At 34.2% G+C, this 24,963-nt stretch overlaps 1 protein-coding gene across 1 annotated transcript; it reads left to right on the top strand.

Moving 5' to 3' along the window:
- Window positions 1-23,585, top strand: Cda4 (chitin deacetylase Cda4). The gene is made up of 12 exons (XM_089731895.1): window positions 1-195; window positions 2,412-2,518; window positions 7,469-7,580; window positions 8,815-8,942; window positions 9,219-9,361; window positions 10,032-10,074; window positions 11,032-11,208; window positions 13,726-13,864; window positions 14,319-14,422; window positions 19,799-19,941; window positions 20,272-20,493; window positions 22,013-23,585. The coding sequence occupies exons 1-12, from the start codon at window positions 36-38 to the stop codon at window positions 22,092-22,094; spliced, it is 1,560 nt and encodes a 519-aa protein (XP_089588021.1). The 5' UTR covers window positions 1-35; the 3' UTR covers window positions 22,095-23,585.
- The last annotated feature ends 1,378 nt before the right edge of the window (window positions 23,586-24,963 follow it).

Consider the following 24,963-nt stretch of genomic DNA (forward strand, 5'->3'; position numbering starts at 1 on the left):
GTGACGAGTGTTAAGGGGTCTAAGGAGAAAGCTGTATGCGGAGGTCGGCTGGTGGATGGCGGGCAGCGTTGCACCTCGCACTCCTCAGTGCCCACGCGACGGTGAAAGGGATCATGTCGACTCGCGCGTACGTAGCGCGATCAAGAACTATGGCCAGTTTGCGAGTACTCCTTGTTTGTGTGCTTTTAATCAACGGTTAGTTAAATATATTTTTGTTATTTCGATGTGTGTAAGTGAACATACGACTTTTTGTTCTGTACAAATATTTAGGTTCTCGTAAAAATCGACCCTGTCATCTTATGCAAGCAAAAGTCCCATCAATTTAACTAGCGACGTAACTCTTACGGCAAAACTATACGGTGAAAGCTATTTTATATTAGCTGTATGTATATTTTCTAGGATTTTTATTTATTGTGCAACTTAAAATTATTATGTCATGAGTTCTAAATCTTTTTTTTATATCTAATGTTGTAAGAGACTATTTAGAAACAGATACTAATTAATCTGTACAAAAGTTCGAAAGCGTAAAATTTATCGAATTAGGATTAGGGATATTTTTTTCACTTCTTTCTGTGAGCATTCGATTGATTTAGGACATCGATTTTTTTAAAATAAATATTTAACCAACGATACAAAACTTTTTGGCAGTCAAAACTTGTTTTTTTTTTGTATGATAACCTAAGCTATCGTTTGTATTTCAATTAAAAAAAGAATAATAAAGTAATTTTAGTAGTAAGAAATAAATTTTTAGACTTAATGCAAAATATTATTCAACAACAACTCGTCCGCAGCTACGTCTAAAAACTCCATTTTGCTCGGTACATAGACTAAAGTTAGACTCTCTTCTTGACTCTTTGATTCGCAGAAATGATTCGTGTTCGTAAGTAATATCGACATTTAAAAACGATTTTGTAAGTTGCCGCATAGTAAGTCACTAAAGATTTTTTAGTACGAGGCCAGCAGACCTACTTGCACTGACGCCAGACATTCTTAATTATTTATTTAGCACGCAATCAATGTATACGGATGGACAGATACATCACGATACTATCTACCTATAATGCTCAATATCTATTTTAGTACCTACCAGAAAGGATTTCTTCAAAATTTTAAAATTTGAATACATTTAAAAAAATTGTCATGCAATAGTGAATTTTTTCAACATTTACTTAATATAGCTTTAAGGTGGAATTTATAAATTATGTGATACCGTTACAACCATAGAAATCTTAATAATTTAGATTAAAAAAATAAAATAGCTTAGGTATTTGTACTTAAAGGGTACAAAATACGAAAATGCTCGGAACATTTATAGGTGCGGAACATAGTCGAACTTAATCCATTTGTAAAATTTATGTAGTTTTTTTATTTTGCGAAATATATCTAAGCTTAACGAGGCAAATTATATTTAAACCATGCATATCATTTATTATGTAAGCGGCTTTCTCTTTTCTTGATGAAACAATAGGTGTTAATGAATGTTGAAACGTTTGGATTGTATTAGTGCAACTACAATTGCTTGTAGACTATATCTATCATACATCCGTGAACGTTTTACTTTTTGCTGTCCAGTAGTTTAATTGCGTAATGTGACCGGAAATGAAAACCAAGCTGTTTTAATAAAATAAAAATATTATATGTTTTAAGTGTTTGAGTTAATAGGGCACAATAGAAGATTATTCTTGCGGAGGAATATAGAAAAAAAACGTAAAACTTATTTTAAGAAATAATTAATATCGATTAATAATGTTCTGATATCCTTAAAGTTGTTGATTACAAAATTTGTATTCTGTTCTTCAACGCTGACGTCATAGTACAATATAGTGATCTAAGGCGCGACGTTTACTGCCTCGAGAAGACTAAAAAAAGGCAAACATTTGGTTAATCAATTGAGTAATTAAGTCTTTAAGATAGTTTCCGGCTTCGAGGATGATCTCTCCGGAACTTTTATTATTGAGAAAACGTAAAAAAACCCGTGCCTAGTTAATTTTGTTCGCCTTTTTATTTTATTGCATAATTGGGTAAAAGAGTTGAAAAATATTTGACGTTCGGGGTCCAGTTGATCAAAATGTAGCCATTGGACTTGGGATTTTAACGCTTAAATTTATTACGGAGGTTTTTGTGAAGATATTACGCATTCGTTTAATATCACCGGTTATTTAGGTGTGTCAAAATATTACCCTGATATTTTATATAACCAAGTTCTTTAAGTGACATATTGTGAGAATGCACTAAAAATAAATAATATGTTTGAACAAATATTTACCGACTAAATTCTCGAGCAGTTTCCTGGTCACAGAGCATTTAAATTTCACGTTGAATTATTTTTAGAAGCATCGTAAATTGGCTCTCAGGTTCGTGGTTTCTTATTTATTTGAATTCATCGAAGTTCGCTTCAATTTCGTTTCCAGGTACACATCAACAGAAAGATAAGGAGGAAGAGCAGTTTGTTTGTCCCGAAGGAACACAGGGTAATGGGAATTTCGCCGACCCAGCCACCTGCAGACGTTTTTATCAAGTAAGATTCGCAATTTAGATATTTACTTGTAAAGCTTCTTTATTTTCCTTATTTAACGTGTTTATTTAGTATTAAAAGGATTGAACGATGCAAGCTACGTTTAATCTTCGTATTTTCTGACATTTTATGAATGTTTTTGTGCGAAATCAATGCACTTGGAAATGGAATCAAAGATGTTCGAATAACTACAATTGAACTAGCTTAGGGCTTACCTTGTATTACGGGAACCACTAGACAATAGGAATACCACCATCAACATTGAGACATGAGGCCAAATTTTTAATTGTGTTGTATAACGGTTGTCCCACCCTTCAAATGTCCTGTGACAGAAATAAGTAAGATATCAATCTACCCACACAAACAAATCATTTTATATTGTTATTGATAAATACTGGTTGTTTGAGTAAGTTATGCTTATAAAATCTTATTGAAGGTTTGCGAATGGCCCCTGCGTTCCCACGAAGTGGCTGATGCCGCGCGTCAAAGATTAAAGAATACTTCTGTTAAATTGCGTGCACTGTGTAAAGCACTGGTAAAAGATAATTTTTCTGTTAGGTATTGCATCAAGTAAAAAAGGCCTTACAATTCGTGTTCATTTTCGAGAACACTACCGATCACAGAAATCTAATTTATATGTTACTTATTATTATTTCCGAGCGATATTGAACGAGTCTTTATATTATTATGTTATTGGATAATAGGGTATTACGCATATTGTCTTGTCATTTAAATTGATGTGAAACAAGTTTTTTGTTTAGGTTTATCCTTGGACATATTCATCGATTTCATCTTGCGTTGGCAATACAACACGCATTGGGTGGTCAACCTCGTCATCTTGTATTATAAATCATGTATCGGAACATCGAATAATAAATTTTGGAAAATATTCCCAATCGCATATGACGTAAGACGTTCAGTGCGACGCTTTGCTAAAGATGGCACTGTGATGACGGGAATACTGTTAATCTAGAAATATGTTGTTGAATTATCAATTGCATTAGAATAATAGTTCTACTACCAGTCGAACGGGATAGCAGGATTGCTTCCCGATAGGAATAGGTAGGTCATCACCCTGTTGACTTAGAGAGTTTTAGTTATTGAAAGAAACAAACAGTTGCTGAAGAAGTATCAGGCATAGCTCGAGTCACTCGGCTATGGGTCACCCCTTCTCATAAGCAGCTTGACAGACAGCCGGCTAATAAATTTAAAGCTGTATAATATAAGTGTAATGCCAATATAACTATCAATTTTGAACTCGTTTAGTTCAGTTCCTGAACTGCTTTAATTGATTGTCTTTTTTTTTTTCAACTAAGTATTATTTGTTCATTGTGTAAATATATTCTGTGAAATGTAGGTACTGTAGTTTTTGTGTTGTCTTATACATATATGTTTTTTATAATAGATATATGTATACGTATGTCAATTATAGTATACATTTTGAGTAGGTATATAGATTTTATTTGTTCTTATTTTCTCTTTAATAAGTAACAATAAAGCAAAGCACATCTCAGTGTACTGTCTACACCATCTTTGATTCACCGCTGTAATATTTGTGCATACAGATGAATATATAAATGCATAATGTTGAATAAATTTATTTGTATAGTATAATTACATTCCAAAGTTTTAATAATACCGTCTCACTAGTCGGTCAGTACTCAGTAGACATAAATGTTTGTAGTAGTTGTTGCCTGGCACAAATATTGACATTTTCAAGGATAGACCGGTATGAAACCAATATATCTTGATTTAATTTAAACAAGTGACACCCGCTTGTGCTTTATTTGCTATCGAGAAATACGAAGCGAAATGCGTAGGTTTTTTTATTAGTCACGTGCCACCTTTTGTTCGCTGATGGTATTATTCCGGAAGCCTTTACCATGTAACTAAGAGCAGAAGTGTCCAAAGCTTCAACTTCATAATATTGTTACGCGCTGGGGTTCGGAATAAATAAAATTCCACCGAAGTATAACTCAAAACTGTATTCAACACTTAAAACACTTCACAAACACTTTAAAATTCTCAATTCGCTTCTTCCGCTTCGCTTCAGGTTCCGTTTGTTTCGCTTCGAGTAGTTCCGATTACTGACTAACTGCGTGCTATCTCTGCAACGCTTTTAGAGCCGATACCACATCCCTAGAATTATCGAGAATATTCCATACATTTCGAGTATTATGTTTCCGCTATCTGATAATAGATGGCGTTGTACTTCTCGAGCGTTCTAGGTGCTACTTGACCCTTCGATATTCGTTAGACTTTCGGCGCTATCGCTGTTACGCCGGTAAGAGTACGCCATATAGATGGCATTATATAACAATATAAACGATGCGCGACAGCACAGGGCACGAACCAATAAAGACGCAAAATGCATTTTTTGACATTAGACTTTGTTTGTTTTTTTTTTGTTCTTTTCTATTGCTGTGGAAATAAATACACCATTAATAAAAGTTCAATTGCTAGGTCACTATGACTTTTAAATTCCGATTTCGTCGTGTCCAAATATTTCATTATGCACTCTAGGTATTAAAAAAAAAACTTGTTAGACTGTTGAGCGTTCAATGTAACTACATTGGAATGGAGCAACTTACTGGTAAATATTTTTTTGTCTGCGTGTTATCGCATTAACCATAGGGTATTCTAGAAAACTGTTTGAGATCTCGTTGAATTTTTTATCATCTAACCATAGCATCGATGACTATCGGAGCTGACGGCATACTAACAACCGACATCTTCTCCCTATCAGTTATTATCATGCACGTGTACACTATGATATGCTTTTTTTTTGTTGCTTAGATGGGTGGACGAGCTCACAGCCCACCTGGTGTTAAGTGGTTACTGGAGCCCATAGACATCTACAATGTAAATGCGCCACTCACCTTGAGATATAAGTTCTAAGGTCTCAGTATAGTTACAACGGCTACCCCATCCTGCAAACCGAAAAGAATTACTGCTTCACGGCAGAAATAGGCAGGGTGGTGGTACCTACCCGTGCGGACTCACAAGAGGTCCTACCACCAGTAAGTAATCTTGTTCAAGATTACTTACTGGTGGTAGTGTCACCAGTAATCTTGTTCAAGATTTAAAAATTCCTCAGGGAACCCGAGGCTGGATTTTGCCGTTGGTCTTTTTGAATTAAGACGATTAGTTGTACGCTAGATATCATCTCATAAATCAAAATACATGAATCCATAGTTAAATATTTTAGTATCTTTTGATAGTCACACAACAAATACGTACTTCTGTATTATTCACCAAAAGAATTCGACCTTATTACTCGAGTAACAGGTATTTAGTCAACGAGGATGTGATCGAATTTATTAAGCTTTTTGTTATTCACACAGACGTGTCCTTATTATCAATGTCTGTTTAATGTTAATGCCTTTACCGCTGCGTAGTGTGTTTGTAAAATAAAAATATTTTTCGAATACTGTGTTATGTGCAATCTTAAAAACTATAGCTTTATTAATGTATTTAAGAATTTATGTTTTAAGCAATATGTGGGATACGTGATTAGGTTTGCTGATATACGTTTTTATTTATTTATAAATATATTAAGTAGAACGAGCACAAGACTCGCGCAATAATGCATTTTTAATTAACATTGACTAGATTGACGATATTATTATTTTATATGTTTTGTGTGTATATATGTTCATATTACACTAAGATAAATATTTGTCCTTTATTTATTTCATATGCTGTGAATCTGTTATGTAAAGTATAGACAGCGAGTGGATGCCTCTTGCTGAATGTGTCCGTAAACATTGTGCGTTAGCTGACTTGATTATTTGAGTTTAATCGCATACAATATCCTAGTGTAATATAAAAATAGAAAATTATTTCTCAATGTCATCAATAGGTACTTCAGAGCCACCACGAGTCTTCGATTTCGGGATACGTTTCCCAAGACCTTGTTTTTATTGAATGCGTGGTGAACTTCTGTCTTACAGCGTTCATAACAGTACGATTACTAGTTTTTATTTTTATTAATTTGTATTCGCAAGCGATTGCTTGAAAAACAAGTGCCACTAATGATATTAACAACGTTAATAGGTACACATCAGGCAGTGTGTTCTTATGTTGAAGTACAAAATTGTTCCAAAAAAATAAAGAGTGTTTGTTATTCTTCTTGATTTCAATGAAGCAAATGAACAATTACGTTATTATTTGATGCATTATAATATGGTGTAAAAATATAAGCAGATAAGAAAATACCGTGTACTATTCCTAGATACCGTGTACTATTCCTTATTCGAAAAATATATTAAACGATACGCACAACTCGTTGTTAATTTCAGTTTATTCTCTCGCAAAAGTAGGACACTGTTTCTAACAAGCGGCGAACATTTACGCATAAAAAATGTAGGTATTTTTTACGTAGATATGTAATAATGTAAGCCCCGCGTGACTGCTTCCCGTGGGATTACAGCTGAGTTTATGTTACGTCTGTGAAATTGTGCGCATTCAAAAATAAAAACGGTCGGCCTAAGTCCTTACTAATACGCGAGTATATTCCAGAACTCACGACTGTATATGAAATTGAAGGTAATTTTTTTTTAAATGAAACAGTATTTTTAAAGGTATGTATGTATACATATAAGTTGTAAATGCAATTCATGTGTTTACATATATGGCTTATTAATGAATATATTGCCTTATTAATAAACGTTTACATAGTTCCCGTTATTATATACGTAATATTCCTTCTTTTTTACTTTTTAAATTATTTTTTTTACCATAACTTAAATGTTTTAACCGAATTTAATGAAGAATTCACTTATAAAAATATTGGTAAGGGATTGGGATGACTTTACGGAAGCGGCTTCATAAAAACTGAAAATGTGGGTAGTTTCAAGGTAACCTAATAACTCAATGATTCAATTTTATTTAATTATTAAGAAAGACAATAAATTTTAGGTTGTTTTTGACATTTTTATTCTTTGATTGCAGTGTGTCGATGGGTACCCGTATTTAAACAGATGTCCTTCAGGATTATATTTTGACGACATCAGCAAATACTGCACCTTCAAAGCAGAAGCGAGATGTGGACCCATACCAACCAGTAAGCATTCAATTTTTTGTGAAAAAAAAAACCACCAAAGTTTACTATGAGCAGGAAAGCATCGCACAGTAATAATAAGTTTTTGAAGAAATAAATTTATAGTTAGCCGATGTGCAGTATTTTTTTATTTTTATTGCTTAGATGGGTGGACGAGCTCACAGCCCACCTGGTGTTAAGTAGTTACTGGAGCCCATAGACATCTACAACGTAAATGCGCCACCCATTTTGAGATATAATTTCTAATGTCTCAAGTATACTATATAAGAAATTAATAGTTGGGGACAAGGTATATGGTCATTTAGACCCAAACTAGGATTCCCGGTACTATGGGAACAAGAGACTGATATATGTAGGTCCTTTTATACGTTTATGTATATTTGTACATATATGGATACACTGAAACAAAGAATAAATAATCCTGTTCGTCACACGAACATTTGCTCTATGTGGAAATCGAACATACGATCCTAGGCCCAACAAGCCCAGAGGCCGCGTGAGTATCGCTGGCTAGGCTATAGCCGACGTGAAGTAATCAGTCGATCTAGTTTGTAAGAAATGGGTAATATTATGGTAAAACCCGATCGTCGTTCTCATCGAACCCGTCGCTTGCTAATGATTTATATTCGGTAGGTACATAAGTTGAAGAATCTCCCAAAAATACGTTTCACAAAAGAAATCAAGAGATGTAAATTTTCCATTGGGCATTTAATATATTTTAACCACTATTAATTTATCCAAAAAAAATTTATCTCTTTCTGTAAATTTACAACAGAATCAAATGTACGCCCTCGATCTGCTCGAGGGCTGTGTTAAAAATATTCATCAAAACATTATAAGAAACATTATTTGTAATATTTTGAATTATGTATTTAATTTTTCTAACGTTCTCAATTTCTTATATATTTTATTATACCTTGTTACGTAACGAGTATTCATAGTCCATTGTTTATAATAGTGGACTTACATTGTCAAAGTTAAAGCGATGCCTGCCTAATATTATTTAAGCGAATTGAAAACCATTATCATATGATAACACATTATATTTTCAACATTAATACATATTTTAATTATTTACTTTCACTGTATTTCTTACGCATTATTATAATTTGCTAACACATATCAATGTAGCATTATGATTGCATTTATATTATATTCCTATATCGGATATCTTAGTAATCATCCCACGATCGGTACAAATTAAGTATCTAAACAATAAATTCAATCTCTCCAACAGCACCGGCGCCTATAACAGAAGTACCGCTCGATTTAGCTACAAAGTGCGAGCCTGCGGAATGCCAATTACCGTACTGCTTCTGTTCCAAAGATGGTACATTGATCCCCGGCGGCCTCGACCCTGAAGAAGTGAGTTTATCAATGAAAATTAATGTAGAACATTGCTCTGTTTGATCTTTACACACTTAATCTTTTAATGATAATTTTGATTGATCATTCGGAATATTGTTAATAATAGTATACCGTAATAAAAAAAATGGTTATCCGATGGAGATCCATTTTTCCGATCCTTTTACCGACAAGACTGCCTATTGTATAATATAATTATACCTGCCTTTTGACTAATTGCTTTTCTTTCTCTGTTTGAAATTGATAATTCAATGAACACTATACTAATCTCTTCAGACACCTCAAATGATAATGTTGACTTTCGATGGAGCCGTAAATTTGAACAACTTCGACAAGTACAAGAAAGTCTTCAAAGGAAAGATTAACAATCCAAACGGATGTCCTATAAAGGGCACATTCTTCTTGTCTCATGAATACAGGTATATATTAGCATTTATATAAATCAAACTACGTGCTTTATTTTATCAACTAATTTGAATTGATCGAACACTCAATGTTGATCCAAACTTATCTTAAAACGTTAGGTACTGAAAACCACAGATCGGTTAAGCTATTATTGAGATTAGTTTGTATTTGTGTATTTTGTATAATCAGTAGACTGAGTTAATCCTGGAATACATTACATAACGAGTTCAGTGAACATTATAAATAATAAATTATCGCTACATTAGAAACATTATTTAGGTGAGCTTCTACGTGAACCTAGACCGTATTTTTCTCGGCATTTTTCGTAAATTCTATTGTGTATTTTGCTTTGTAACTATAATAATAAATTAATTAGTGTGCATGTAAAGAAAAACCTTTATCATTTAAAACCTTTAAAACTCTTTTGTTTTAAAAAAAGATTTTTCTTAAACAGAATCCCTCTCCTCTCTGTTATTCAGTGAAGAGAGTAGTTCAGTTTTGCGTATTAAAACAAGACTGTTTAGAATATTAATTTAAAAAAAGATTAAGGGCTTTATTAAATGTTGTTTTCTTATTATACTAGGTACAGAACACGCAATTAGGTCTTTTATTGTTCATTCGTTATGGAGTGTTCCATATTAATTTGGGATCACTTATATAGTAAATCTTAATTATTATTTCCAGTAACTACGTGATGGTACAAGCTCTCGCACACGATGGACATGAGGTATGATTGTTTTAAGAACATTACTTTTACAGTTAGCCTGTAATTTATTATGCATTAAATTGTTAAATTTAAAAGGTATAATTTTTATGGCGGAAAAGAGGTCAGTCTATTTTAGGGTATCTGAGTAACCTGACTGAGCACTCAAGAGCTTGTGGTTTTATTGAGGAGAGAGGACGTCCTATGAGCCCAGATGAGTAGGTACCACCGTCCTGCCTATTTGTGCTTGAGTGGATTGCAGCTTTCACCTTGTGATGTCTACGTGATTCGGTAACCACTTAACACTAGGGGGAGACGTCAGATCGTTCACATGTCTATGCAAACAAAAAGCCTTAATTCAATGACTACTGTATAAAACAAATGCCTCAATTAATAAAAAAACTTTCACAAAATTGACCAAGGTTTAATTGTTAGTTGTTTTAATTCGTTTTAAAGTTCAATTTTAATATACATATTTTATTTCTTAGGTATAACAATTTACTAGAAGAGCTTTAACATGAATCGCGAAATTTATCAATGTAAAATTAATTGTACCTTTTCTTTTATGAAAACTCGAAATTGTTTCAAAATTGAGGTTTTAATTAATTTAAAAAAACAACAAGAATAGCATTCTGAATCGTAGAAAATAGTAAGAATTAGTAAGGTTCTTATCTGTCTATCTGCCATTTCAATTATGTTTTAGTAAACAAGAGAGGCAATTGTTTGATGGCTGTAATTATGTGTTTGGTGATCATTTTGATATTTCACTGTAAATACGCGCTAACGACAATATTGTGGTTTACCTGTTTGCCGGCAATGAATTAGTGAAATTAACTGTGACTGCGATAATTAGTTGGACTCAAAAATGCGGATCGCATTGTGGCTTAATGGCCGTTTATTTTCGTATGAACGATGTTTTATATAAAACGTTTTTGATCATTTTAAAAAACAAGCTTATAAAATTGTTTAAACATTTTTCAGATAGCAACAGGTACAGTTTCGCAACAGCAAGGCTTACAAGACAAAGGGTACGAGGAATGGGCCGGTGAGATGATCGGCATGCGAGAGATCCTTAAGAAGTTTGCGAACATATCGCGGTCGGAGATCGTGGGGGCCCGAGCACCGTTTCTGAAGCCTGGCAGGAATACGCAGTTCAAAGTAAGCTTAAATTATACGATGTATATATGCCCTTGTAGACGAGCAGACTCGTTCACGGTCCGCACAGTTTTAAATGGATACCGTTGATAATTATTATCAAAACGTGAATGCGTGTAATGGCTGCCAAATCCTTAAATTAGAGAAATCGGTGTAATCAAAATACTTTTTATGAACTAGATTTTATTTTATTTGAATTTGATGTCTACAGTAAACTTATCACTAGATTAACAGACTATCTAATGTTCTGAAGACAGCCGGCTGCAGAGTGAAGGTTAAGTAGTGCTATAAAAACAAGTAATCATAGTTCTTTAAAAACAACGTTATATAAATGAAGGCTATTTAGTATTCGTATTTTTTTAAATGGAAATAACAACCTTACTTAAAAATTTTAGTGTTTCTAGAGATTTTAGATTTGTAACGGTTCGGTTATTGTGAAATATGAAACTTTAGGAAAATTATATAGGAAAGGTTACGATTAGTGCTTAGGTGTACTTATCTGACTTAGGTGCAGTTTATCGGCTGTTTGTCTATTTGTTGTCAATGTTGATTCAAATAAACAAAAATTACTAGAATATAATTAAAATAATTTTAAATGAAATCTAATTAGTCCCACTGCGAAGAACTCAACAAAAAAAAAACTAAATGATTTGAAACACGACCAATATTTATATGAAATGAGCTCCAATTTCAAGGGAATTCACGTAATTAATTCGAAATATTATGCTGGTGGAAAAGTCACGTTTTCCTTTTGAAGTGGAAACAAATTATATCGACAAAGTATACCAGAAAATTATTTCCGATTCCTTACGTCGATTAATATATTGTCATGACAACCAAATTTTGGCTTGTACACCGATAATTACCTCCGTAGGTGTCGTGCGGGATCGACGTAAGTTATTTGTTGTAATTATGAAAAAGAAAAATGTTTCACGATTTGCTATTACGAGAAACGAATTAAGATGAATCCAAATTGAAGTCGAGTTTATTTTTCAATCCAAAACGAATATAAGAAAATCGATTGAGCGCAATGTAAACGTCGTAGGTACGTAAATAAATCCATCATTCGATTTCAACCACTTCCACGTTTGATCGATTCCCATCAATACGGGCTGCCATAGACCTAACATAGTTATTGATTGGACTTTGTTTGATACATACAATACATCCTAACATTGATATTGATATGATATATCGGATATAATACTGTATATTACTAGTATAAAGGTCGAAATTGTCACTAATTATAAATTTAACGGCTTTGCTTGATCCATATTTTTTTGATTACCTTATTAAATTTACATAAAAGTGTATGTGTACAATTTCAAAACCGAATAGATAAATAAACTTACCGCAGATAAATAAAAAGGAGCTTTGTTACGTCAATGGTTTGTTACCCGGCGTTGTACGTGTACGATTGTTTGACAATTGATGCATTTCCCTTGACGGCGTGAAAAAAACAAAAAAAATACAGTTCTATTTCTATTCGGTTTTTGCGGCGCGTATAAAATAAAATTGTAAGATCTAAAAACCGGTTATAAGGTATAATTTATCCTTCTATATCTCGATGTAAAGAGGGTAAGTAAGGATGACTGATTGGGCCGACGACCTCAAGACCCATCTGGTGAGTTGGCATCGTCGTTCGTGACCATCAGTATTGTTAGGGGCATAACCAACCCGTTACCAACCTTCAACTATGTCAAGTTTCAACAATTTAAACATTTATACTGAATATTTCAAATGCTATTTAAATCCAATGGATGGCTATGTAAAAAAAGGTTTCCAAAATTTTTATTGATAACTCTCTAAACAAAAAGAAAAATCGATTGACGAGCGGAGGAGAAAATGGCACTTAACTGTATTGCCTTTTTATATACCTATAGATACAGCCTTTTCTTGGAACAATACCAGAAAACTTCTCTAAAGTGTCAACAACAACTATACAACAACTTTGAACTCCATTGGACCAACACTATCGGATAAATAGACCCTTAAATATTAAATTTATATATTTTAGAGATGAGATACGATGCAAGAGATAAATAATAATAAAACTTTTTCATATGATCACAACAGGACATACTTATTCCGAGTCTTAGCGTAAATAAATGTATTATAATTTATAAATATTTCTTTTTCAACTTATCTTCGGTCTGAATACTTATATTAAATATTGTAAGGCTTTCACCAGCTAGGGAGTTATACATATTTTAGTACTAATTAGGACTTTGGAGATTTTAACAAGAAAACAAATTATTACATAATGTTTCGAAAGTATGTATGTATGTTTCAGGTCGTTAATTACCGTAAAGACGTATACATATTATGTAAATTGATTATAATCATATAAAGGCTTTCTTCATAATTTTATATAAGTTGAGTTTATAAAATACCTACACGTAAATATTTTTCAGCATTACTTTTAGTTTTTAAATTCCATTTATTTTGTACGTTTTGTTAGGTACCATGTAGTTTCAACACTCACCCGTACAGATTCTCACCCATTTAATCTCTAAACAGGTGTTAGAAGACTTCGGATACATCTACGACAGTTCAGTGGGCGTGCCTCCTTTACCGATCCCGGTGTGGCCTTACACGCTCGACTACAAGATCGCCCACGAGTGCAAGTCCGGAACATGCCCCACTAAATCGTTCCCGGGTGAGATGGAATTTTCAAAATTAATTTTCACCTCACTATTTAGGAAATAAAAAGACAGCAATTATAGTGCTTCGCTTTTTTGGGATCCACATTTATGTAGCAAAATTTATTAAAAGGCAGCGAATGCACCTAATGTAGTATTTAGAAATGTATAGTTTGTACGTTTGATTATTCCTGATCTATGTATGTCGGCTATCTTATTGGGTTGAAATTTACAAAGAACTTCTATCATAGAAGCGTTGGTCTACGACAGGTGGCTTGCAAGTCAGTACAATAAATGGAGAATATATTTTCATATATGGGGGATATATGTATATAACATATTATTATGGCTCAGATTCACTCGCAACATTAACGATAAATAACAGTGAATTTCTAAATTTCATAGACAGTAATAAATTATAAGTAAAAGCTATCTATTGAAATCGATGCAATTTTGTTTTGAAAATAACAGGACTTTGGGAGATACCATTCAATGCTCACTACGTGGAATCATTCGAGGGAGGTCATTGTCCTTACTTGGACCAATGCGTTCTACATAATCACGATGCTAACGAGGTAAGCGAATAAAGGAAACTTAAATCTTAGTTTTTGTTATTGTTTACGTAATATAGTTAATCTTCTTGATCAAAGCATTAGGCACTTCAAGTACCGATGTGCTATGTAACCCATAGAGACAACCCACTGAGTTCTCGCCAGATTTTTACAGTGGGTCGCGATACCGATCCAGTGGTAGCACTGCCTTTGCTAGGGCTAGTGTTAGCAAACTCTCTCAGATTCGTGAGCTCACCTACCTTAATAGAATAATTCCTTAGGCCATCATGCATTAGGTAGGTAAAAAAACCTATTGTTCTAGCTCACTAAGACCAAAAGTAAAATAAATAATCGTTCCATTATCATTAGCACCAAGCTTAGATTTTCTCTTGTGTTTTGAGTACCAGAAACACACAAGGAACAGGTGCACTCAGACGTTAACCTTACTTTGACTCCGGCCGGAAATCAAACTAGGATCTCGGGGTATAGTGATCCGGGTCACTAACCACTTGACTCATGAGGCGATCGAAAGACATAAGTGAATCTGTTATTTAGAAATGTTAAAGTTAATTTTACATTTAAAAATTTATGTTGTGCTATTTAATTTCACAAAAACCAAAACATTCCTATATATAAAACAATTCACGTTAAGGGTGACGTCACTTCAGGGGGGAATCTAGTTATACTAGCGAGACTCGAATTTTTGTAAAAAAAAAATAACTCATAGCAACTGCCGCAGTTTCTTTTCATTAGGCCCATAATAGCCTAAATTAAGAATATTGTATTTTTAAAAAAAAATTTGAAGAAATAAACGTTTTGTCACATTAACACAAAATATGTAGTATTGGAAACAGATTTACATTTAGTAGCACGTATGACTTTGTATGTATAAGGCAGTTTTTAATTCTCTGAAAAAGTTTTATTGTAACATACTAAAATATTATTTTCGGTTTTTGCGAGTCGTAGTATATCTATATATTAATACGTGAAGCAAAAACTTTGTATCCCTTTTTACGAAAATTGCGCGGACGGAGGAGTATTTCTACACTTATAGAGAATATAGAGAAGAAGTGCACAATGCTAATATTTTTTTTAAATAATGCATAAAAGATACTTTAAATCAATAAAGAAAACATTACACACACTACATACCATGTATTTGACGCACCCGCGCATGCATACTATTTATTGTCAAACTTTTGTTCTTGACGTCTGTGGTCAAATTGAGAATAGATTAAATATTGTTTGTCTTCATTAATATTTTTATAGAGTAGCCTTGGCGAAATTTGTGATTATAGAAGTATAAAATACAATCATAATAGTGTACAAACTTACAATTCCAATTAATTATAGTCGAATTTCGACTACTGCGGGACCACTAGTAAGTATAATTAATTCACCGACTGAGTCGCCCGTGGTGAACACGTAAAATTCTGTAAAATACTGTAAAGTATACGAAAGTAAAGTGTAAAGAATGTAACATGTATTATAGTATTCGACACGTTTAGTTATAATATAATGTCATTTAAAAGAAAACGCAATATTAAATCGCAAAAGTAGTTTTAATTAAAACATGCTCTTGCTTTTTGAATTTGATTTTCGAATCCATCTGATAGGTCTCTCGTCGTACCGTTAGCGATGCATAAAAACTTATCTAGTTCGTATAACTTATTTAATCCAACATTAATGGCGTAGTCGAGGTTAGAACTGGAACGGAAGGTGCTCTCAGAAAATAATTTCATATCCGCAGAGCGAGCGGTGCACCTAACGATATCATGTTACTTTATATCGGGCTTTACTACGGGCTATTCAGGAAACGACCACGAAAAGTGGATTTTCAATTTTCGCTTAAGTTAGATTTCATTGAAATTTGTTTACGTTATATTGTTGTATTTTAGAAAATTGCTTTGGTTGATATGGTTTTGTGAAGTGCTTGTGGAATCGTAAGAGAGCGCTATTTTAGACTTGAGGTTTATTTATAAACTGTAGTTAAGAAGGAAGGTCTTTAAATTGGAATGCTTGACTGCTTTGCGGCAAAAAAAAAACGAACCACCACCCTGTCTATTTCTGCCGTGAAGCAGTAATGCCTTTCAGTTTGAAGGGTGAGGCAGCTGTTTTACTGTAAAAAAACGGAGACCTTAGAACTCATATCTCAAGATATCTGGCGGCATTTTCTTTGTAGATGTAGTCTATGGACTCCGATAACCACTTAACATCGGGTGGGCCGTGAGGTCGTCCACCCGCCTAAGCAATAAAGAAAAAAAAGAATATCCTGAATTTCTCTTAAGAAAATTCGGGTGTGATTTATGTTATTTATTGTTTTATTTAAGCTATTTTTTATGATCTCAAGGGCATTTCTGCCGCGGAGCACTCGTGAGAGTAAGACTAGAGTTATAAAATTGTCTCAGGACAACTGACATATCCACGCTGAAATGTCTTTGGCCACGAACAGACACTTTACACTAGGTGGGCTGTGAGTTCGATTGTCTATGTGGCACAATAAAAAGTCAGTTATCTAGATAGACAAAATTACGGTTAAAATTGCTATAACTTTTTTCACTCTTTATTAAGATTTCACGAACCAATAGGTAATTTATAAACCTTTGTAAATGTATTTAGAAATATGATATCATGTTCGTTCTGAGTAATTAAATCGGCGTGCCGTGTAAACGTATCTTTATAATTTTATTATTAAACAAAATTTAGGACATAATTTCATTAAGCATTTTAACATGCGTGTTTTTGAAATGCGGGACCTTATAAAGATATATCTTCCGTTTATATCATAAACAAGCGGCCCGCTCCGGCTCCGTTTGGGTCTTTAACAAAAATTTCAACGATATTTGACGTTGTTTTATTTTTTTAAATAAAATAACACTTATTTACGGCATAACTATAATAGTTAGACATATGCTGGCGCGACACTTTCTGTAAATAATAATGTGTTCTGTAGAACAGAAATAATAATATTATTATTTGTAAAGTAAGTAAAGTAAGACTTTGTAAAGTCGCAGTACATTATTTTATTGTATCATGGATAGTTTTCGCAGGGCACGGGATGTATAGAATATTTTTGGTATTTTTTTACACCGTGGGTTACATTATTAGAGTTTTAGTAAGGATCCCTAATTTTTTTCAAAAAAGATTATAGCCTATGTCACTCGGGAATAGTGTAGCTTCCAAATAGTGAAAGAGTTTTTCAAATCGGTTCAGTAGTTTCGGAGCCTATTCAATACATACAAACAAACAAATCTTTCCTCTTTATAATATTAGTATAGATTTATGTTGTTAGTAATAAAGGCAGCAAATTCGTTATATTTAAATATTGCGATCAATCTAAAAATAATTGTACCTGTAGAACACAGTAGTGCTGTACTGTCTGGTTCCAAATAAGATATGACCTAAAGGTCTCTGTCACCAGGTCATAAAATAAAATAAAAAAAGTTCTGTCTGGTACTGTATCTCTGCGTTCGCATGTCTTTTGTTTGTTTGAGGTGAAATTTCTAGCGTTTTTATTGGCACTTCAGGGACAGTTTTTGTTTTAGTACCTACTATCGATGTTCGACCTTTTTCACACGTTCACAGGACTAAATACCCGAGCTCTCGATAACATCTTAAAATAAAACAATCGATTCATTATAATCCTACTCATCAATGTCCAATCTAAACCATAGAGGCTTTCTTTTTACGAAATATGAGAATTATCATGGAATAGGGATTTTAGATTATTTGCGCTGTAAAGTTTTAGTATCTGTGTCGTAGTTCTTATTTTTGAATTTAATATGTTTTTCAGTCCCGCTAAAATTATATATACATATATACGCTTAGAATTATAATACGCTTAGAATATCTATACCAATATTATAAAGCTGAAGAGTTTGTTTGTTTGTTTGAACGCACTATCTCAGGACCAGTAAGGTCCTATTTGAAAAATTATTTCAGTGTTAGATAGCCTATTTATTGAGGAAGGCCATAGACTATATAAACTCACACTAAGTCCAATACGAGCGGTGCACTAATAACCTCCTGTTTTAAAGTCGGTTAAAAAGCGTGATTTCGGTACCTTAAATAGCTCCTTAACATTCTATTATTCAAAAATATTTTCACCATCTACGTAAATGAAGTGGCGGGCAAAATTTAGCGTTATGCCAAAGTAACTATTCCGCACGGACGAAGTCGCGGACAAAAGCTAGTATTAAATAAGTTCTTTAAAAACATTCGCCCACTGAGTTTCTCGCCGGATCTTCTCAGTGGGTCGTGTTTCCGATCCGGTGGTAGATTCTGCCAAGCACTGCTGTTGCTAGGGTCAGTGTTAGCAACACTCCGGTTTGAGTCCCGTGAGCTCACCTACACACGTTAGGGTGAAGCTGAAATAGCCTCTCAAGGCTATCAGCATAGGTAGGAAAAAAAAACTTTCTGAAATTTAACACTGTACAACACTCGACGCATCAGACGACGAATCAGATTTCCCAATATTCGTAAGAGTATGTATGCAATATGCTTCACCTTTCCCTTTGACATCTTTGATGCCACGACTCACGTATTTTCGGCGTGTGTCAGTATCAGCGAGCGAGCGTATGTACTCATATAAGTTAGTTTCCGTTTTGTGTCGTGCGGTTCGGGATATTTACGTGACTTAAAGAAAAAAGTTAAGCATTTACACTGGTAGGCAGCGGCTTGGCTCTGCCCTTGGCATTGCCGAAGTCCATGGGCGACGGTAACCACTCACCATCAGGTGGGCCGTATGCTCGTCTGCCTACAAAGGCAATATAAAAAAAAAAGTGTAAAGGATTGAATAATGTGTTCGCGCATATATATTTTTGTTAATTTCTCAACGGTATTTAGGACACGTACGACAAGTTGTAGTTAATGGTATTGTTTGTCTAACTATCTGGCAGTAACCTCCAGGTGCTATTCTAGCTTCATCCTGACTGGTGGGTGACGCTACTTGTCCATAAAACTCTCGTCATAATCGGTCCAGTGCATACGGAAATTAGCGAAAGCAGACAAAGAACGTTTCGAAAGATACAAATAACCTGATTTTGGTAGATTAACTTTTTAAATAAATAAAAAAATATTTTATTTATAAATCAGATCAATTTTATTTACATAGATAAATTACTTTTACTGATGGTAGGACCTCTTGTGAGACCGCACGGGCAGGTACCACCGCCCTGCCTAATTCTGCCGTGAAGCAGTAATGCGTTTCGGTTTGAAGGGTGGGGCAGCCGTTGTAACTATACTGAGACCTTAGAACTTGTATCTCAAGGTGGGTGGCGCGTCTACGTTGTAAATGTCTATGGGCTCCAGTAACCACTTAACACCAGGTGGGCTGTGAGCTCGTCCACACAACTATGCAATAAAAAAGAATTAAGGAACTTTATATACGTAATGCTTTAGGTATTCGAATGGTTACAAGAAGACTTCAGTCGTTATTACGAGCAGAACAGAGCCCCATACATGATGCCGCTTCACACCAATTGGTTCCAAATCAAAGAACTTGAGCTTGGTCTACATAAGTTCTTGAAATGGGCGGCAGATCTGTAAGTTAATTTTACGTTTTCTTTATCAAACATCACATTGTTTAATTTATCTGTCGTATTTTAAAGAACTAAGAGAGTTTTCCAATTCCTTTATCTCCAAATGTGATATTTAATGTTGTATTCGTGAATCGGAATCGAATAATCACATGATAATCATTAAAATATATCCTAAATTTCAGTTTCTTTAGCGACAGTCATTTCTTATTTCGTTAGGATCGGTTGGAAGAGATTCCTTGGAATTTGAATATGATTTCCTTTCTATTTGATGTTACTATTGCATCGTAAGATATATTTTTTTGTAAACGTAAATAAATGCAAACTTTATTACAGGGAAGACGTATGGTTTGTAACAATGACGCAAAGTTTAACATGGATGACGGATCCACGACCAGTGAAGGCACTCAACAACTACGAAGCATGGCGTTGTGACAACAAAGAGTTGCCTTCCGCTCCCTGCAACTTGCCTAATAAGTGTGCTCTTTCGTTCAAACAACCGGATAGTAATTTCACTGATACGAGGTACATGGAGACTTGCAGCGAGTGTCCTAACCAGTGAGTATATATTTGGTGCAGATTTTTCGAACGATGTTCCTTTTGGGACGATGTGGAGGGGTACCCTAACCGGGAAAAACATCCGTAACGTAAGATTTTTATTAGTAACTAGCGACCCGCCCTCGCTTCGCTTCGGAAACATTAAAACACACATGAAACCAAAAAAATAAAATAAATAAAAATAAAAAAAAAGTAGCCTATGTTCATCAGGGACAATGTCGGCTTCTAATGGAAAAAGAATTTTTCAAATCGGTCCAGTAGTTTCGGAGCCTATTCGAAACAAACAAACAAACAAATCTTTCCTCTTTATAATATTACTATAGATAATATTAGTATAGATGCGCACAGTGTACGACTTAACTTTGTAATAACGTACAAAAAATAACATATTTTTTTATCATTCATTGACCACGATCTCAGAGCGTTCGTTTGCGCAATACATTAACTCTTATGCAAACAACCGTGAATGAAGTGTACCACAATAAGTTCGCACGTTACCGAATGACTGTGTTGTGAATGAATGAGTGGGTTGTTGCGAAACCTCCAGTTTTATTTTCTTTATACCTCGAAAAGAAATTAAAGTTAATATTTTTATAATAAAGAACTTCGTTCCTATCCGGTGTCCCCACGACACCACACATCTTTTTTATACTAGCTTTGAATCACGATTGTGCTCACGGTCTACCTGCGAATAAGTGAATACAGGAGTTCGTATACATCACAACCTGAGCCCTGAAATATTTTAAGCACGTTTCATTTTCTCAGATACGTCGACGAGCTCAGGAGGTAAGTGGTTACTGAAGCACATAGACACCACAATCCGAATTCCGCAACATTTGAGACGTGAGGTCGAGGTGCCAATTATGTGAACGCATTACTGATTCGTAGCAGAAATAGGTAGTCGTCCTATATAGTAGTTCGAAGTCGTCTTGGCCTAAAGGATAAGACGTCCGGTGCATTCGTATCTAGCGATGCACCGGTGTTCGAATCCCGCAGGCGGGTACCAATTTTTCGAATGAAATACGTACTTAACAAATGTTCACGATTGACTTCCACGGTGAAGGAATAACATCGTGTAATAAAAATCAAACCCGCAAAATTATAATTTGCGTAATCACTGGTGGTAGGACCTATTGTGAGTCCGCACGGGTAGGTACCACCGCCCTGCCTATTTCTGCCGTGAAGCAGTAATGCGTTTCGGTTTGAAGGGTGGGGTAGCCGTTGTAACTATACTGAGACCTTAGAACTTATATCTCAAGGTGGGTGGCGCATTTACGTTGTAGATGTCTATGGGCTCCAGTAACCACTTAACACCAGGTGGGCTGTGAGCTCGCTAACCCAACTAAGCAATAAAAAAAAAAAAAGGTAGGTATCTCCCTACCTGTGCGTAATTATGCAAATTTTCAAAAACACTGTGACTAAATTGGAAGTTAGTTTAAAACTGTAAGGAGTTTTACGCAGATAATATAATTCTTATCATCCAGCTTTAATCTACTTAATTCGCAATCTTAATTCTCAGGTACCCGTGGCTAGGTGATTCTGGTGGATCCGGAATACCCGGTAAGGATAATTATATACCCGAGAACCTTAAGAGGAAGTAGGAGACCTTTAGCATAATAGCCCTCTATAAATGTACCGACTATAATCTATTCGGCATATTTGAAATTTTACGTCACTTCCGGAACCCAAAGGGGTCCTCCCTCATAATACAAACGTTATGTGGACAAAGTTCTGGATGTTTCGAATAATCACCTCAAATTAGTTTAAAATATATTTTGCGTATACGATCCCATTAAATATAATAGGTATTTTGAGAGGAATAGAAATATTGCTATTAAAATTATATAAATATACTTTTATATTCTGTTTATCGTTCAATAGTAGGATGTAGTAGTTATTTTTTAACTATCAAGTACTAATGATACACATTTTAGGTTTAACCTAAGTACCTAAGCCTCGTACCATTTATCCATCTCACGGTTGTCGATGAGAAAATGATTTTAGAATTAATCGAATATGGTTTAGTTTACTTAATTTACTGGTGGTAGGACCGTTTGTGAGTCTGCGCGGGTAGGTATCACCGCCCTGCCTATTTCTGCCGTGAAGTAGTAATGCGTTTCGGTTTGAAGGGTGGGGCAGCCGTTGTAACTACATATACTGAGATCTTAGAACTTATATCTCAAGGTGGGTGGCGCAATTACGTTGTAGATGTCCATGGGCACAGACAGAATGAGCATTTGTGCGTTGGATGTTTATCCATTAAACATAAACTAGTATTTTAATTTGACGAATACGGTCGTTTTCATGTCGATTTTTTTTAACATATTAGGTATTTTAGACTATTTTTTTTACAATAAATTGGAATGTTGAAAAACAAACGAGCATTGTCACATCGCATCATCGATTGAACGATTGTCTCAATTTCTAATGTGATATCAATAAAATTCATCCATCAAATGTTTTGAATATTATTCTCGTGTCTATAAATATACTGAATAGATTATAATTTCACCATTTGTATATATTAGTGGCGATGTTTGTGTACTCAAATATCAATGTACTGCGTGCAACATATATGTATGTATATGTATTTATATATGTGTAATTTTATTATTTTTAAGTTAAAATTAATTAAGGTAACGATGACTAGTCGTCGCAATGTAATACTCTGTAGCATCTTTACTATTAATCGATATAATAAAAGGAGAAAAAAAAACTTATTTATTATGTCAAGTAACCATAGTTGTATTAAGGTTTTCAAAATTGTAAAAATATAAACATTGTTTAATAACAAAAGTTTATTTCGAACGTATTTTCGTAAAAATATATATATAATTTTTTAAATGTGGGTAGCATGTGTATCTAACAAAACAAAGATTTACCTCTAATACTAATGTTTATCTGCGGATGTATGTATAGAGAATCTTTCTCCCTATATAGAGAAAAAAAAGTTGTGATGTCACAAAAATAGTAACGCAATACAAATAGGTTTATTGACAGAAAACAAATGTTTTGCAAAAATATTACTGGTTGATTATTTAGGACAAATTGTAAGGTGTGTTGTTAGAGTAAAATAAAATATTATAAGTAAATTTTGAGTTTCTCTCAACTTAAAATCTCCTTTTATATATAAGTCGGTACAATAATATTTTGTAAATATCGTTTAAATTTTAAGCATCTAAATTATAACAATAATAATTGTTCCATCTGTTTTATTGACAATGAGAATATGTGTTAAGATTGAGTTATTAATTTATCCAAGTGTTTATCCAATTATTAGTAATTTATCCAATATATTGGTTTTGCTAAATGGTAAACGAGCTCAGGGCCTATCTGGTGTAAAGTGCTCATCGAGGTTCATAGAGCATTTAAAAAAGAAATGTCGCACTGGCTTCGATACGTGAGATGCAAGTATATCTTGTATTGTATAACGGCTATCAGGCTACTATTCAAATCGAAATCATAACTATTTATGAATTTCGATTTGGATAGTACGCCTTATGGGATTTGAATGCCACAAAGAAATAGTGTAAGTATATATACCTAGTCTTGCCATAAATACTGAGACAAAGGAAAAAAAATCTATTGCAAATAACATTTATTACTTTTACAGTGTGTTAGTTTAATACATAAATATAAAACAATTTAAAGTATAAAAAGCTTATTCGAAGTGGTCTCCATTGGCTTCAATACAGTCCTTTAAACGTTGAGGCCAGTTATCATTAGAAGCACGCACTCTTTCCATGGGAAAATATTTCACTGCCAATCCGTACGGATTGTTTTAGGGACTCCAAATTATCATGGCGTTTAGAGCAAGCCGTACTCTCTAAAACTGACCATAAATCATAATCCAGCGGATTAAGATTGGGACTAGACGACGGCCAGTCTTCAGCTCTGATGAAGTCCGAAACGTTCGTTTCCAACCAAGACTGCGTAGACCGAGCTTTATGACCTGGCGCCGAGTCTTGCTGGAAGGACCATTCTTGATTATTGAACATGTTGTTGTTAAGGGGCTTCACTACCTTCTCAAGAATGGTATCTTGATACACTTGTGCCGATGTTTTGATACCTTTTTCACAAAAGTATGGCTCAGTCACTCCTTCATAGCTAATACCCCATTAAACCATCACTGAAGTCGGATAGTGCCCACGTTGCACTCTGTCAACTAATTGGGAAGCTTCCTTAGAGCTTTGAGCATAAATACGGTCATTTTGTTTGTTAAAATGTTGCTCAAATGTAAAAAAATTATCATTCTAAACAAAAAATTTCTACCGCTTCAGTAGTTATTGCGATTTTACCACCCTATTCTCTTTTAAATTATCAGTTAAGAAATTACCAGTACGTCTTTTATAGGCTGCCAGTCCTAAGTCATCTTTTAAAATAGCGGCATGGTTCTAGGTGCTATCTTCATCTCCCGAGATAAAATATTTTGTTTTCGGACAGGATTTCTTAGAATTCTTTCGCTTACTG

Source organism: Bombyx mandarina, chromosome 12 (assembly GCF_030267445.1).
Source record: "Bombyx mandarina strain Sakado chromosome 12, ASM3026744v2".
NCBI classification, from domain to species: Eukaryota; Metazoa; Arthropoda; class Insecta; order Lepidoptera; family Bombycidae; genus Bombyx; species Bombyx mandarina.

Bases quoted from the DNA above. Each gene is read 5' to 3' on its own strand.
- Cda4 (XM_089731895.1), top strand. From the start codon at position 36: ATGCGGAGGTCGGCTGGTGGATGGCGGGCAGCGTTGCACCTCGCACTC. The intron at 8,943-9,218 runs GTGAGTTTATCA...TAATCTCTTCAG, and splicing joins GCGGCCTCGACCCTGAAGAA to ACACCTCAAATGATAATGTT. The intron at 14,423-19,798 runs GTAAGCGAATAA...GTAATGCTTTAG, and splicing joins ATAATCACGATGCTAACGAG to GTATTCGAATGGTTACAAGA.